A 14,400-nucleotide genomic window follows, 5' to 3' on the forward strand; every position below is an offset into this window, starting at 1 on the left:
TTTTTATTTAATTTAATTTATTTTTTTCCTTGTTACGAAAACATCAACCACAGAACCAAGGAAAATCTATACATTTAAAAACAGCTGTCGATATCAGATATTTATTTTCCAACTTGCATATAAAATGAACTACTTGTGCGTGTATGTGTGTAAATACGTATTTATGTCAATACCACAAATAATATCATAATTTTTTATATTTGTCTACTTGTTACAGCGTATTCTCCATATGTTCTCACATTTCATTAATCACAAAAATGTATTGAAAATTAAAAATCACCTTTTCAATAAAATTGTATCCGGAAATTAACGGCTATTTCACACTGTCTTGCATTATCACCATAGAAATACTGCAGTGTACGCGTATATTATGTATTATAAGTGTCACTCACAAGACAGCCCGATTTGCTTAGGCAAACTTTGCGTACTGCGGAGACACTGTCAGCACTAAAACACTACCACGAATCTCTTTTGTATAGTACTTATGTGTAAAACTTTCAAATATTTTCCAAATTCGTTTCAAAAATCACTGCACTTCAGTTTTTCTTCGCTTCCTGCGCGTGTCGAAACACCACAGAGCCAGTGACAACCACAAATATGAGTGTTTATTGGAGTCACACGCCCGCGTTTTGGTTCCCAGAATATCAATGCAGCAAAACCAAAAATTATAAAAAACGCAGCGAATGTTTAAGTTATTTTAACTTATTCTTTCTTGTTTTCACACTTTTAGCTTGAATTCTCTACACTGCACTTGTGTTTTGGTTTTTTTTTTTTGGGACATGAACTAATAACAAGCCAACCAACCATTCGCTGCGAACGTCACTTCACATTTGAAGTGGCGACATTATGGAACGTTTGCGATTTGCCGCTGCTGGAGTCAGACCCCGACGTGCGGTTGCTTAGTTGACTATATTGTTGTTTTTTGCTTCTTTTGCTTTGGTCAAAAGCAAGTGGATAACAACACGGAGCGGTACGGAGTGGTAGAGCGCGTATGAGCTTTGAGTTTCTTGTCCGGGAGCAATGTGGTGTGAGCTGAGGTATGAACTGAGGTGTTGACTGAGGTAAGCGCTGCGAGTAGTGACTCAATAAAGTTGGCTAACACTATTTATGAGTTCTTTAAATATGTGCGGTTTATTGTACATATTTGTAAGTTGTTGCTGATTAATTGTAGCTTTCTTCTATGCATTCACCTATTATCAGCTGTGCGGTTTGACACGAGTGACAATTGGTTATAATAACACGTTTAACTAAATCGGTGAGTTTTCACATTGGCTATGATGTCACAACAAAAGTTGGTAACTCAAATTTCAGTTTGTTTATATTGTTTGCGCTCAGCAGTTACTAGACAGTTTGCTTGCTCACTATGAGTTGTCGCTCAGTGATTGAGTAAATCTGTAGTAGAACACTTTTACTCATTTGCTCACCTGCTTAAATAACTGCTCTTTAAAATTTGATGACTAAATCGCCTGAAACAAGTTTTGAAAAGAGAACAATAAGTACGTTGTAAAAATTGAGAGTTTTTTTAATTTAGAAAAAATATTTTGACATTTCAAGCGTATATTAACTAAATACTAGTAATAATAACGTAATTTTTCTACATTGCTTCTTTAAAATGAAAATAAATGAAACAAGAAAAAACATTAACTTCGGCTGCATCGAAACTAATATATCCTTCACAGGCGCATTTCTTTTAGTAACTATGTGTTCAGTTTATATGGAAGCTATATACTAAGTAATCCGATCTGAACAATTTTTTCGGAGTAATCCATGTCAAATTTCGTGAAAATACCACGTCAAATGCGAAAGTTTTCCATACAAGCCATTGATTCCGATCGTTCGATTTGTATGGCAGCTATATGCTATAGTGGTCCAATATCGGCAGTTCCGACAAATGAGCAGCTTCTTGAAGAGAAAGTGATGTTTGCAAAATTTCAAAACGATATCTTAAAAACTAAGGGACTAGTTCGTATATATACAGACAGACAAACGGACATGGATAAATCGACTCAACTCAACATACTGATCATTTATATATGATATATACTTTATAGGGTCTCCGACGCTTCCTTCTGAGTGTCACAAACTTCGTGACAAACTTAATATAGCCTGTTCAGGGTATAATAAATATTCGATATAACACTGTCTTGATGAAAGATCCAATTTTCTGTTAGTCCTAATTTTGCAGCACTTGGAGCGGCGTAATTTTTTAAAATGTTTAAATAACAGCAATGGTAACACACTTATCATTAAAGGCTTTATTTTTTGATCGCCAAATCTTAGGGGGTTTTTTTTCGTGGTGCTCGTCCATGCAAATCGCTTTTGTGCAATGTTCTTCTTATTGTACGGGCACCGGTATTACCCGATGTCTCCGCTATATCTTTTGATATTTGAACAGCACTTGCAACTGGATTTGACTTGACTTACCGTACTATTGATCGCGCTTCACTGTCTGTAAGGCGCTTTCGTGAGCCCGGCCGTGGTAAATTTTCAATAGTCGGATATTTAACGTGTTTATCACTAATTTTTTTTTTATTGTCCAATGGTGTCCTCCAACTATTTGTCCGATTTCGCGCAAAAGATTTACCTTTTCATGCAAATCTAATATGATTTTTCGCGTTTTAAAAGATGTTTGCTTACCCATTGCAAAATATGATATTTTAGCGACTTAAATCAGAAATGACAATAGTGATATGAAAAAATATGTTTTACTACTCTCACTCGCTTGAATAGTAGCGTTTTCCAAAGAATATTTGACTCTTTTCCGAAATAAGTAGTATAAACGGTTGTCGCCACTGTTTACATTTTTTTTTATTAAAAAATACAAATTGTATTTATCTTATCTTGCAGATTTAGTGTTAGCTTTCGAAAAGCCTCAGCAAAGAAATCTATGACAATTGGTGTGAAAATCTAGGAATTTTAGGAAAAACCCTATAACCGCACCAAAAACACAACCACCTCACTTGAACATTCACGAGAATCGTAGAAGGATGTATTCATATGTGAACACTAAATTCCAATATAAAATTTGAATTTTGCACAAGGGATTTTAGTATCAAGGGACACCTGTTGAAAAAATTTTGAAATAGTTTAATGTAAATAAGTATCTCCTAAGCTAGATCAATTATAAGAACCAGAGATAAAGAGATGCCCAACTCACCTGTCATTTAAAATGTGAGAACCTACCAAATTTTGACAGTTGGATCTGGTATGAATTACTCGAACGGCCAAAATGGAACTTAACCCAAAAATTTATGTGAACGGAGGGATTTGTTGCCGCCTTTCAAGACAGCTAATAAAAGAAGTAAAACAATGACAATAAAAGGAATGGGAAATTTAAATATATTTCATGAAACGTTTTGCAATTTGATGCAAATTGTAGAATTACTTTTCCATTAGTAGTAGAATTACTTTTCCATTACCAATGAATAGATGCATTTATTAATTGAGAACTAACAGGCTTAATTCATCTTATTAAGTATTGAAAGTTCAAAAGTCAGTTGTTTTCATATACCATAAAATCATAAAAAATTATTTAAAAAGTTTCGTGGTATATTAGAAGTCTAATATAAAATTTCTAATTGGAATAAATGATAGGTGTTTTAATTAAATATCCAAAAACCATTTTTTTGTCCGATCTAAAACGCTTATTTTGAGGCGTTCTCACACTGAAATTAGTTGAACATCCCTTTATCCCCGATAAGAATTACCGACAGTGTGAAAATGAATGAAATCGGATGATAACCCCGCTCACTCCTCATAAAACGGTACCGTGAAATCTAATAAGAGCGCGATAAATCAACAACTAAATATGCCAGAGACGTTAAAAATCACTTCCGGTGGTGGTATGAGAAGGTTTTATGGGAGCCAGGGTAGAAATTGGAAGGTAGGTGTGGCATCACCCACTTTTTGGAGGAATTACATTTTTCTATGAAAATGGACGAAATTGGACTACAAGCACGCCTACTTCCCATATAACACAGTTTTAAATTCTATTTTATTCTTTAATTTAAAAAGTAATTAATACTATAACGGGATAAGAATTTGCACTCATAATTCTTTCAAAGTTTGTCACCTTATGATCATAAATTTTCCAAATTTAAGAAAAACTATTCAAGTCCCAAAATACCGAAAATGTGGACTCCAGTATCTATTGTTGACTCTTGACCGAAAATATTAGAAATCTTTGTGCCTAAAATAGATACAGTTGGCGCAAAACTTAACATAGATCTCATATAACTAATACCAGGATTTTCGAACATTCGGCTGACTTTGCTTTTTGTATGTAAGATACCTCGGTGGCAATCGAACTTAGCCTTACTTGTTAGTCTTATATGTGTAACTTTAATATTTAGTGATTTTTTAAATAAAAAATATGGTAAAATGTTAATTTATTTATAATTATATATATTTTTTCATAAATACTTAACCATTTGGATTTTTATTATTAGAAACAATGATAATTGTTTTTAACGCAATAAAAAAATAAAATTTTACAACTTCAGAAATTTTTGAATAACAGTAATAGGGAAATAATAATAATTAAAGCTATTTTACTATTTGTTAAAAATAGCTTAAATCCAAATAATTTCAAATTCACTTTTCAGCTTCTTCTTAAAATAATTTCTACAATATGATATAGGTATGTATGTAAAATATATAATTTTTTAAATGACATCAAAATTTCAAATTTTGGCTCTCTGAAATTTGAAAATATTATGTTTTCTGGTATTAAATGTCCGGTCCTATAAATGAGAAGGTGGCACTGCTTATGGCATTTACTACATTGGCTATATAAAGGAGCGCAAATTTGGTGTGGGATTCGTGGTGGGAGAGAGACTCTGTCGCCGAGTATTGTCATTCACCACGGTAGATGAACGTCTTGCCACAATCCGCATTAAAACGAAGTTCTTCAACATATCGCTGATTTGCGTCCACAAATTCTACGAATAGATGCGGCAACTAACAGAAGATCGGAGCATACCCCCAGGATGTTCCAGCAACCGAAGCCCTGAGCATACTAAAATTATGGAGGGAACACTTCTTCAGCCATCTGAATGGCAGTGAAAGCATAACATCAGGACATGACGAAACCGATTCCCTAATAAATGACTATGGAGCAGATAGCAATCACCCATCTGAAAAACAATAAGGCAGCGGGGTAGACGGATTACCGGCCAAACTATTAAAACACGGCGGCGAAGAACTGATAAGGAGCATACATCAGCTTCCTTGTAACATCATATATAAAAAAGTCTTGCGGTATTTTTGCGGTATTTTTATTGAATTTTCAATTGTTCATAAAAAAAAAAAAAATAAAACTCATGCCCAGCTCTTGACCGATGCTACGGCTGCTACTATGCCGCTCTCTTTCGACCAATTCAGCGATTTTATCGCAATTTTCAACGACAGGCCTTCCGGAGCGAGTCCTTGAGGTTAGACTGTGTATTTCTATATGCATCTCATAATAACTGAAACTTGTATTTTTCCATATACATATGTGCATTTGTAGGTAGTTACATACATATCCATATGTATATTATATTTATTATATTTATGTAAATCTAAATTGAATAATTTTATTTTCTAATTTCATGATATTTATCAATTTTCTGAATTTTTGGAAAGCATTTCGAGCTGTCAACAGATGGCATCCATTCCTCCATCATTTTTTAGTCTCCATCTTCGTTGTTGCATGGCTTTTTATTCTTTTTGTAGTGTGACATTTTGCTGAGTTTTTGGCGTTGCTATGTCTGCTGTGCTATGCGCCAGTGCTTCATGTCAAATTTTGGTCTGTGTGGGTGTTTTATTCTTTATGTTGCCGGTTGCCATATTCGGATGTTTTATGTCATGCATCTATAGCGATGCAGCTATGACAATCACCCATATACACATATGTAAATTTATATCCACATATACATGTATGTGTATGTACACTTGTGTATTTCATTGCCATTTACTGTTGAGTCTTTGATTTCGGCGTTTTGTAAAGCACTTCATTTTATTTGAATTTTATTTGATAGAATCATATTCTTTGTTTTTCAAGTTGTTATAAATAGGCAAATGCCAGATATTCCCCAGAAGTTATATTCTACATAAGATGTTTGAAGTAGGATATGTTTTCATTACACAGACCCTACAATTTTGGAACCATATTCATATGACCCAACAAGCGTCTTGATTCCCAAAAAGCATAGAGTTTCTATGAGCTAAGTTTATCAAACTTCTTATCTCAACTGGATTTGTTTGTACAATGCAACAAATCAAAAATGTTATCGTCGTTTTCCTTTTCTGTAAGCACCTGTAACCATTGGTACTTCGGAAGCTTCAAGGCAATCATCCAACAGGTCTCAATTATATATGTACATATATAGTTGCGTGGATTGATACACAGATAAAGGAATTTCAGGCGCAGGAGAACACTGTACTCCGTACAATACCACGATGCCTCTTAATGTTTCCCATCGAACATCCGAGTAGTGAGATCTGCATGTTTTCGATTAGAGAACACAATATATTGCTCTTAAAGGAGCTTCTGTTAGGAGTATTGACAGTTCATTCCTTGATTATGTCGATAACGTTGAACAGACTACGGACCAAACTAACTTCAAAGCTATTAACAACCAATCCGACTACCTCACAGTGAATAGGTTATTTGGAGTCAAGCCTCCACCCATTGCAGACGAAGAGCTTGAGTTGCCTCGCGAATCTGGAGGGTCCCTTACGAAACTTACTGCAATAGGTTAAGCCATATAGAATCGACCCCCAATTGCCAGATAAATGTCCTGCGTGCAGTAGTGCCTTAAACTGAATATCTCCTTGCTTTTCCAATGAGTCCCACGCATCTAACACATCTCTCCCTATGATCCGATCCCGCCAAAAGAGCACATTTCCAAGTATTCCAGTTAGATGAGTTTTGATTTTGACAACTAACTTGCGCTTTGCCAACTAAACAGGCTCTAGATAATCGACTTTTCGATTTCCTTTTTGTGGTAAGATTTTCCTTTTTTAATAAGTCTCAGCGATTCTCGATATTTTATCAGAAAATTTCTTTCTAGCGAGTATTCTCTTAGTTTAAAGTAATAGTTTAAAAAATTTGGGAACAGATCCACAGAATACGGCGAGTGCACAACGCTTACAGGCTCAATTGCTATGTCCATCGAGAATTTTATAAGTGACACATGCTTGCGATGAAATGCCGGGTCCATATGAAGGGCAAGTTCAGTGTTTGCACACCTCTCAATTTACTGCGATTGAGTTCTTGTTACCACGCCATTCTAAGTACAACAAAACTCGAAGAAATCGATGAATCTTTTCATTTATACAGTTGAGTTCAATCCGAACTCTTGGAGGGCGTCTGTTCCATAATCAGTTTGATTACTGCATCACCAAAATTCTATTGAAACATTGGATTGGTTTAAATCTTATAATTTTGTACTTGATTTGAAAAATGTGTAACTGTAGACTATAATTTTATTTTTGGTACATTTTTCAACATTTATTTTACAGCTCCAACTCACACGGTCTGTGCTCATTTTACTAAATCTATCGCAGTTCCAAAAAAAGAATTTGTCGAGAGATGGTTGAAGACATGCCTTGTTCTGGATGACCTTCGGCCTCTTCAACTGATGGAAATATTAAAAAAGTGAAGGATACGGTGGTTGAAGATCGTCTGGCAAGTGTTAGAGAAGTGGTAAGAGGGCTCACGAGTCCGTTCGAATGATTTTAGTGGATATTTTGAGATATTCTTGCTTAACTTGTCTCGATAAAACTGGATTTTTTTCAAAAAGAGTGCCCTAAATGTCTCTCTGAATTTCGATCACATATTCATTCAGAGCATTATAACTGCCGATGAGACATAGATTTATGAGTTTGACATGTAAAGAAGTCAACGATCATCGAAATGGAGGGAGAGAACGAGCCGAAACGAAAAAACCACGCCAAAGCTGCTCAAAGTTTAAGGTGATTCTCATTTTTTTTTCAATATGGTGGCGATTACTTTAACGGTGACAAAATAAAAATTTATTTATAATTAAATATTTTGCATGTTATTTATGATTGCGTGCTAGGGAGTCATATAAAAATATTTTTAAATTTTTTCACTTGGTTTTTTTCTTTCACTATTTGTTCGTAAAACGGAGTAATTATTTTATTGATATTTATTTTTTTTAATATTTTAATTATTTTCTTGAAAACTGCCCCAACTCCGCCACGCTTATCTTCTAATAAGGCATAACTTGTTTGGTCAGAACAAAACTGTTATTTACAGGGGTTTCCGGAAAGTAATAGAGCTGAGTCGTTTTAAAAAAATTTATTGAACCAATCGTTACAATTCTTTGTAAACTTTCAAAATAGGCTCCTTTTGCGTCGATGCAGCGTTACCAGTGCGATTTCCGAGCATTGAATACGTCATGGAAGGTATTCTCCGGAAAAGCGTTGTGAGCCGAGGTGCATGCGGGGAGACGCCAGCGTATGCCACTCGGAAGATTGCCTCTGGCTGGATAATACTCAAAGATCCATGACTCGTCACCTGTGATTACGTTATTCAGAAGTTGGGCGTCACTTTCACACATGTTCAAATTTTCACTTCCACTTGCCGCAATTTCTGGTCGCCAATGAGCACTTTTGCGATAGATTTAGATTAGATTTTTGTGTATTTGACTTTTTAAATGACGATAAATAGAGAAATTACTTTTGAGCATCATTGGTGCTGAAAAGGTTAAATGCTATCGCCCACTTGCATTACACTAATCGATATCTTTAAAATGTAAAAATCTATGCTGTTGTATTTCAAGGTAAGCTAATACATGTTCGTAAACAATTTTAGTGGTCCCCTAATTGAAACGATTTTTACAAATTTTTTAGCTCTCTCTGATCTCATTGCAGGCGGCAGTTTTATGTATAAAAATATGTACGCATGTGTGGTGTGAGTAAACAAATATTTAAATTGGAACAACTTAATTTTAATTAATAACCATGCTTTTATTTATATTTTTTATTTTTATTTGATTTATTTTTTTTATTTTATTCATAATTTTTTTTTTATTTTATTTTACATACTTTTTATTTTACATACTTCTTTATTGAACGTAATTATTATATTAATTATTTTTTTTTTTTCGTGATATAACTCACAGTAACTTTTATTAAGTCATGTGTACATTCAGTAATATAATTTTGATTTTTTTTTTCGTAAAAAAAATTTTAAATGCTACTGGTTTTGTTAAACAATATTATTTCGTTATGCATCAACAATAATGGTCGTATAAACATGTGTAAAAATAATTTGTGACTTTATATGAAACCAAGTGAACACTGTTGCAACAAGTGTATACACACTATACATATAATGCTTAAATGAAATAATTGTGAAGCAAAAAACAAAAAAAAAAAAAAAAAAAAAAAAAAAAAAAAAAAAAAAAAAAAAAAAAAAAAAAAAAAAAACAATGCAAAATATAAATTGATATAGAATACTAAGTACTTTGCATTTAAAATTAATTGTATGCAACTAAATAAAAAATAAATTGAATCTCTTTATCAATAATCTGCAAAACTTTTAACTTACGACAATAATTTTTTGATATACTCATCAAAAACTAAATTTTTTTTAATAATAATTTCTGCATATCCACGGTATTGCATAAGCTACTTAACGCAAACAGGTAACATTTCCAAATAAAGAACGTCAACAAACACTACACTTGTTGTTAATTTGACACACAATTTTAAAGCATTCTTCTATTAAACAACCAATGCTTATGCACTCTTCAACGGTGCACCACTCAATTTTTGGCAGGCGTGAAGTACATGCTGTTGAGGAAAGCACGCGTCACATCGCCCACCACCGAGCGATCAGGTATAGACTGGGCCATGCCATAAATTGCCATTTTACCCTCGACGGGTTGGCCGGGATCCTTCATGATTTCAGCGACACTTGCTTTGAAGTCAGCTATGAACTTGTCGGCAACGCCTGGTTGAGTGTGCATGTCCGTAACGCATATGTGTATACTAAGGGGAAAACGAAAATTAGTAGAAAAAATAGAATGCTTTTGATTTTTTAACAACAACAACACACCCTGAGGGAAATTGCAATGCGTTCAAATTCCAACCCAGCTTGCATAGCGCATCCGACAGACGGAAAATATCGAAGACCTTAGAACCAATAGCGACAACGGATGTAGCGGGCTTGCCAAAAACGAAGACACCATCTATTTTGCGTATGCTGCAAAACAAATTCACAGATTTTAATTTAATTTAAATAAAAATGAATTTCCTACGCCGCCTCTATGTAGCGCGATGTGTCCACAATGCGTTTAGTCGCCTCCAGATAGCCTTCATGGCCGAAACTCATCATAGTTGCCCAGCAAGCAGCAATAATGCCACCTGCACGGGAGCCATTCACGGTGGGTGAGCCATACACGCCGCCCGGCCAATCGGTGGTTACGGTAAATTGATGGTTCAAATACTTCTGATCGGAGTAAAGTATGATGGAGGATCCTTTAGGTGCAAAACCATACTAAATGACAATTTATTATAAACACTGTACAATAGTTGGCAAAAAATGGATTTGCACACCTTGTGTGTATCGGCTGAAATACTGGTGACGCCATTGATGGAAAAGTCAAATGGCTTGATTTTATAGCCAGCTTCTCTGGTTAACGCAACAACAAAACTGCCCAGGCAAGCATCCACATGCACCGGTATATCGTATTTGAGGCCCAAAGCAGCAATAGCTTCAATATCATCGATGGTGCCGTAAGGGAAATTTGGCGCTGAACCAACCAGCTATGGGAAATTTACAGTTAAATTTTTTTTTGTTAAATTCCAAATAGAAAATCGCATGTTTCGATACATTACCAGTACCGTATTGGAGTTAATTGCACGCTTCACTGCCTGCACGTCCACCTCCAACGTCTTCGGATCCACATCTACATAAATTATATGTATTTTGAAGTACTGAGCTGCCTTGTCGAACGCCGCATGCACTGTTCTCGGCACAATCATGTTCGGACGCTGCACATTACGCGTTTCAAGCGCATAATCACGATATGCTTTACACGCCATCAATATGGATTCGGTGCCGCCGGTGGTCATCTGCGAAGAAGTGGAAAAGGTAGCAGATAAATATATGTGATAAAAATTCAATTTGCATAAAACACACCGTGCCGCAACTATTCGCATCGCCATGAAAAAGCGTACACGCCATGCGTACCACTTCGGCTTCCATTTTGCATACGCCGGGGAAGATGTCGGGATGCAATGGATTCGTGTATGATGTCTTGCCATATACTTCGGTTATCAGTTCGACTAGATCTGCTTTGAAACCGTACACGGCACCCGAAACACGCCCCTCACGCCAATTATAGTGTCCAATATTTAAGTGTTTATCAACTAGTTGTAGAATTTCATCGCGGCTCAGTCCGTTAGCCGGTAATTCCAGCGACCAGCTGAGATCGTTGCAGCTTTTACTTATTTCACTCTCAAAATCCCGCCTGGCCTTTGAGATTTCAGCGTCGATTTTACGGCGCACGACCGGCAGTTTCTTGACCAAGTGGAAAAATTGCCGTTTGCCACGAACGAAGAGGCCTGAAAAGTAGTGAAAGCGACTAAATGAATGGTTATGCCGAAGGAAGAAAAACAAATATTTACTAGGTTGCAGTCGCCCGAATAAAAGAAAATACTGAATGATGCGGCATTAATTAATAAAGAGATTTTTATATGCCGCAACTATCGCAACGAGCGCATAGCGATACTCAGCGATAGTCAAGCGTCACTGAAAGCGATCTCTTCCGACGAGATCAAATCGCTTTTGGTGCAGGAGTGCAGAGAACGATTGAACAACCTAGCTACAAAGAACCGGGTGCACCTAATCTGGGTGCCCGGCCACAGKGGCATAGCCGGCAACGAACTGGCTGACGAGCTAGCCYGCTCCGCAGCCTCCACCAGTATGGTTGGGCCCGAACCATTCATTGCGGTGGGTCCCCACACTGTGAAGTAGCTGCTCCGCAAGGAAGAAAGGTATTGGCAGCGAGCGCACGGTATGCGTCATGCCAAGCTGCTAGTTGGGGGGTATAACCAAAAAAGATTTAAATCGTTAATTAACCTCCCAAGAAACAACCTCAGGATCCTGGTTGCATTCTATACCGGCCACTGCAAGCTGAAAAGGCACTTAACTAACATGTTCCTATCATCTTGCGCCAACTGTCGGTTTTGCGACAGGGACCCTGAAACCGCGGAGCACCTGCTAATCGACTGCATTGCAGTCTGTAGGCGCAGGTCGAAGGCCCTTGGAGCCATGTTTCCGGATAGGGATCACATCGCCTCGCTAGCACCCAGCAAAATACTGGACTTCGTCAATATKCTGGGGCTAAGCGAGTCCCTGTGAGTTAGGAGAGGGCACAATAGACCTATGGTCGCAGTGCATTCCTCAGTTATGTATCTATCTATCTATCTATATGCCGAAAAAGGTATATTAATTTTGCTACGAAATTTTGCACGCCCCGAAAGAAAAAAATCTGAGGAACTATAAAGTATTTATAACATTAAGAGTCGAGCCGTTGATGTTCCGTTACCACGATTGTCTAAAAAAAATATTGTTTCCTTATTGAGTAACCTTAACTTAACTTGAAGGTTATTTATTTCAAACAATGTAACTAGAAAGAGTTAGCGAAACGTTTTCGATTGGATACAAACCGTCGACCGATTACTACAGATTTACTAAATAGTTATACATGTATGGCAAATACATTTGTGAAGTGTGAAGCTTCGTTGCAGGTGGAGTATTAAATTAATTTTAGGCTGGGTACGTTGCTTTCGCTAGGATTCAAAGTACAAAGGTTGAAAAAGTGCATAAAAAACTAAATTAATTATCATCATCTGGTGAGTTATAGCATGAACATAGTAATAAACAAGCACAATGGTAAAATAAAATAACTTACTAACCCATGATACATTTTTTTTTATATTTCTGTTATTTCAAAATGCGCTAATCTATTTTTTATTTTTAAATTTAGTTCATTTCCAAAAAATAGCGAACGCACAAATTTTCATTGATAAGCTTTTTTCCTAAGCGATTATGGAGGCTTATCAGTGGTAAAGTCATGCCGATTGCTGATTAAAATAAATATTAAGGAAAATTTATAATTTTGCAGGGTGCATGAGTACGAAGGCACTGCACTAGCGCGTTAGATTATATTGGCTGAAATGGCAAAAAATAAAATACCAATAAATGACGTCCAAGATTGCAAACAATGTAAATGAAAAGTTTTTGCAACTGCATAAAAAATTACTTTGCATTTGCAGATCAATTAGTACTTGATTGCGATTTAATTTATGAGTTTGATTGCGAAATGTTATCAATTGAGCTAGTTTCTTTAGATCAAATGCAAAAACAATGAATTACACTTTCAAATTATATAATGTTTACTCACTCTCATCCTGATTGATGAATGTCCATAGCCAAACAGTGCCCAGCACTGTTGTCGCTGTAATGGCTGCTACTTGCCACGGTTCTTTATTGCCGAATGCCCGATTAAGTCCACTTGTTATTGGTCCACAATCCTGGTATGGTTTCATGTTTGCAACTTATCGTTGGGTTTGGAATTTGTACTTTTATATTATCACTTTTCGTTACTTTCCTAATTTATGTATGTACAGTGGATTTTTTTAAGCGTTTTTATATATATATTCGCGGTGACGGCGGTTGAATATTGCTTGCTTTTTTACCCGTTGAAAGCGTGTTAATAACTAAGTGTGAAGCTATCAATTCACCAGAAAGCTTGCCGCACTGCTATATACTATAGTGTAGCACGTCGTTCCTAATCGTTTAGTTGTTGAGAAAGCACATGAAATAAAGAGCAGAAATGATAAAGTTAATGTAAAATTTCTTTGTTTAACTGATAGCAACAAATATTGCAGCAGCGTTTCATAAAAAGCGCATACTGACGGTCTTATTATTCTTTTGTTTTTATTGCTTTTTTATTTGCTCTTATCTCACGTACATATGGTTATGTATTTATACTGATTTATGAATCAAGTAGTGGTCGCTGACCTGCAATACTAACATTTACAACTTAACAAAACTATGTATATTTATATAAAAAAGAACAACATTAGTTAGTAAACTATCATTCCCGTATCACTTAATATGCCCTGGTTGTTTACCTTATTTACTACACTTTAATAATTAAGTACATTTGAACTTGGTGATTTGATAATATCATGTAATTTGAAGACACTGTACATATTATTTATGCTGCTTTCAAATAGTTAATTATATTGAATACCAATTGCATATTTGTTAAAATTTTTGCTAATTCAATAGTACTTTTCTCAATTGATAAACAATAAAACATAAATATATCTCTTGAAACAGAAGCAGCTGTTTTATTTTGTTCATATAAA

At 35.6% G+C, this 14,400-nt stretch overlaps 2 protein-coding genes across 3 annotated transcripts in view; both read right to left on the reverse strand.

Annotated features, from left to right (window-relative positions):
* LOC108969697 (probable serine/threonine-protein kinase DDB_G0267686) overlaps positions 1-849 on the reverse strand; it is an 81,777-nt gene extending 80,928 nt beyond the window's left edge. Inside the window, exon 1 of the mRNA XM_018934583.1 lies at positions 281-849. The gene's annotated coding sequence lies outside the window, so the exon portion shown is untranslated. The remainder of the gene's footprint in view (positions 1-280) is intronic.
* An 8,871-nt stretch (positions 850-9,720) lies between these two features.
* Positions 9,721-14,358, reverse strand: LOC108969703 (sphingosine-1-phosphate lyase). 2 transcript variants are annotated; one of them, XM_018934598.1, is made up of 9 exons: positions 14,161-14,358; positions 13,706-13,814; positions 13,428-13,639; positions 11,159-11,583; positions 10,855-11,091; positions 10,573-10,782; positions 10,275-10,513; positions 10,073-10,219; positions 9,721-10,005 (listed from the first exon to the last, which is right to left on the reverse strand). In XM_018934598.1, the coding sequence occupies exons 3-9, from the start codon at positions 13,570-13,572 to the stop codon at positions 9,780-9,782; spliced, it is 1,629 nt and encodes a 542-aa protein (XP_018790143.1). In that variant the 5' UTR covers positions 13,573-13,639; positions 13,706-13,814; positions 14,161-14,358; the 3' UTR covers positions 9,721-9,779. The 2 variants fall into 2 exon arrangements, with proteins under 2 accessions (XP_018790143.1, XP_018790142.1); XM_018934597.1 differs by having other exon boundaries at positions 13,428-13,814.
* Between the last annotated feature and the right edge of the window lie 42 nt (positions 14,359-14,400).

This window comes from Bactrocera latifrons, unplaced genomic scaffold, assembly GCF_001853355.1.
Source record: "Bactrocera latifrons isolate USDA-ARS-PBARC rearing strain unplaced genomic scaffold, ASM185335v1 scaffold_261, whole genome shotgun sequence".
NCBI classification, from domain to species: Eukaryota; Metazoa; Arthropoda; class Insecta; order Diptera; family Tephritidae; genus Bactrocera; species Bactrocera latifrons.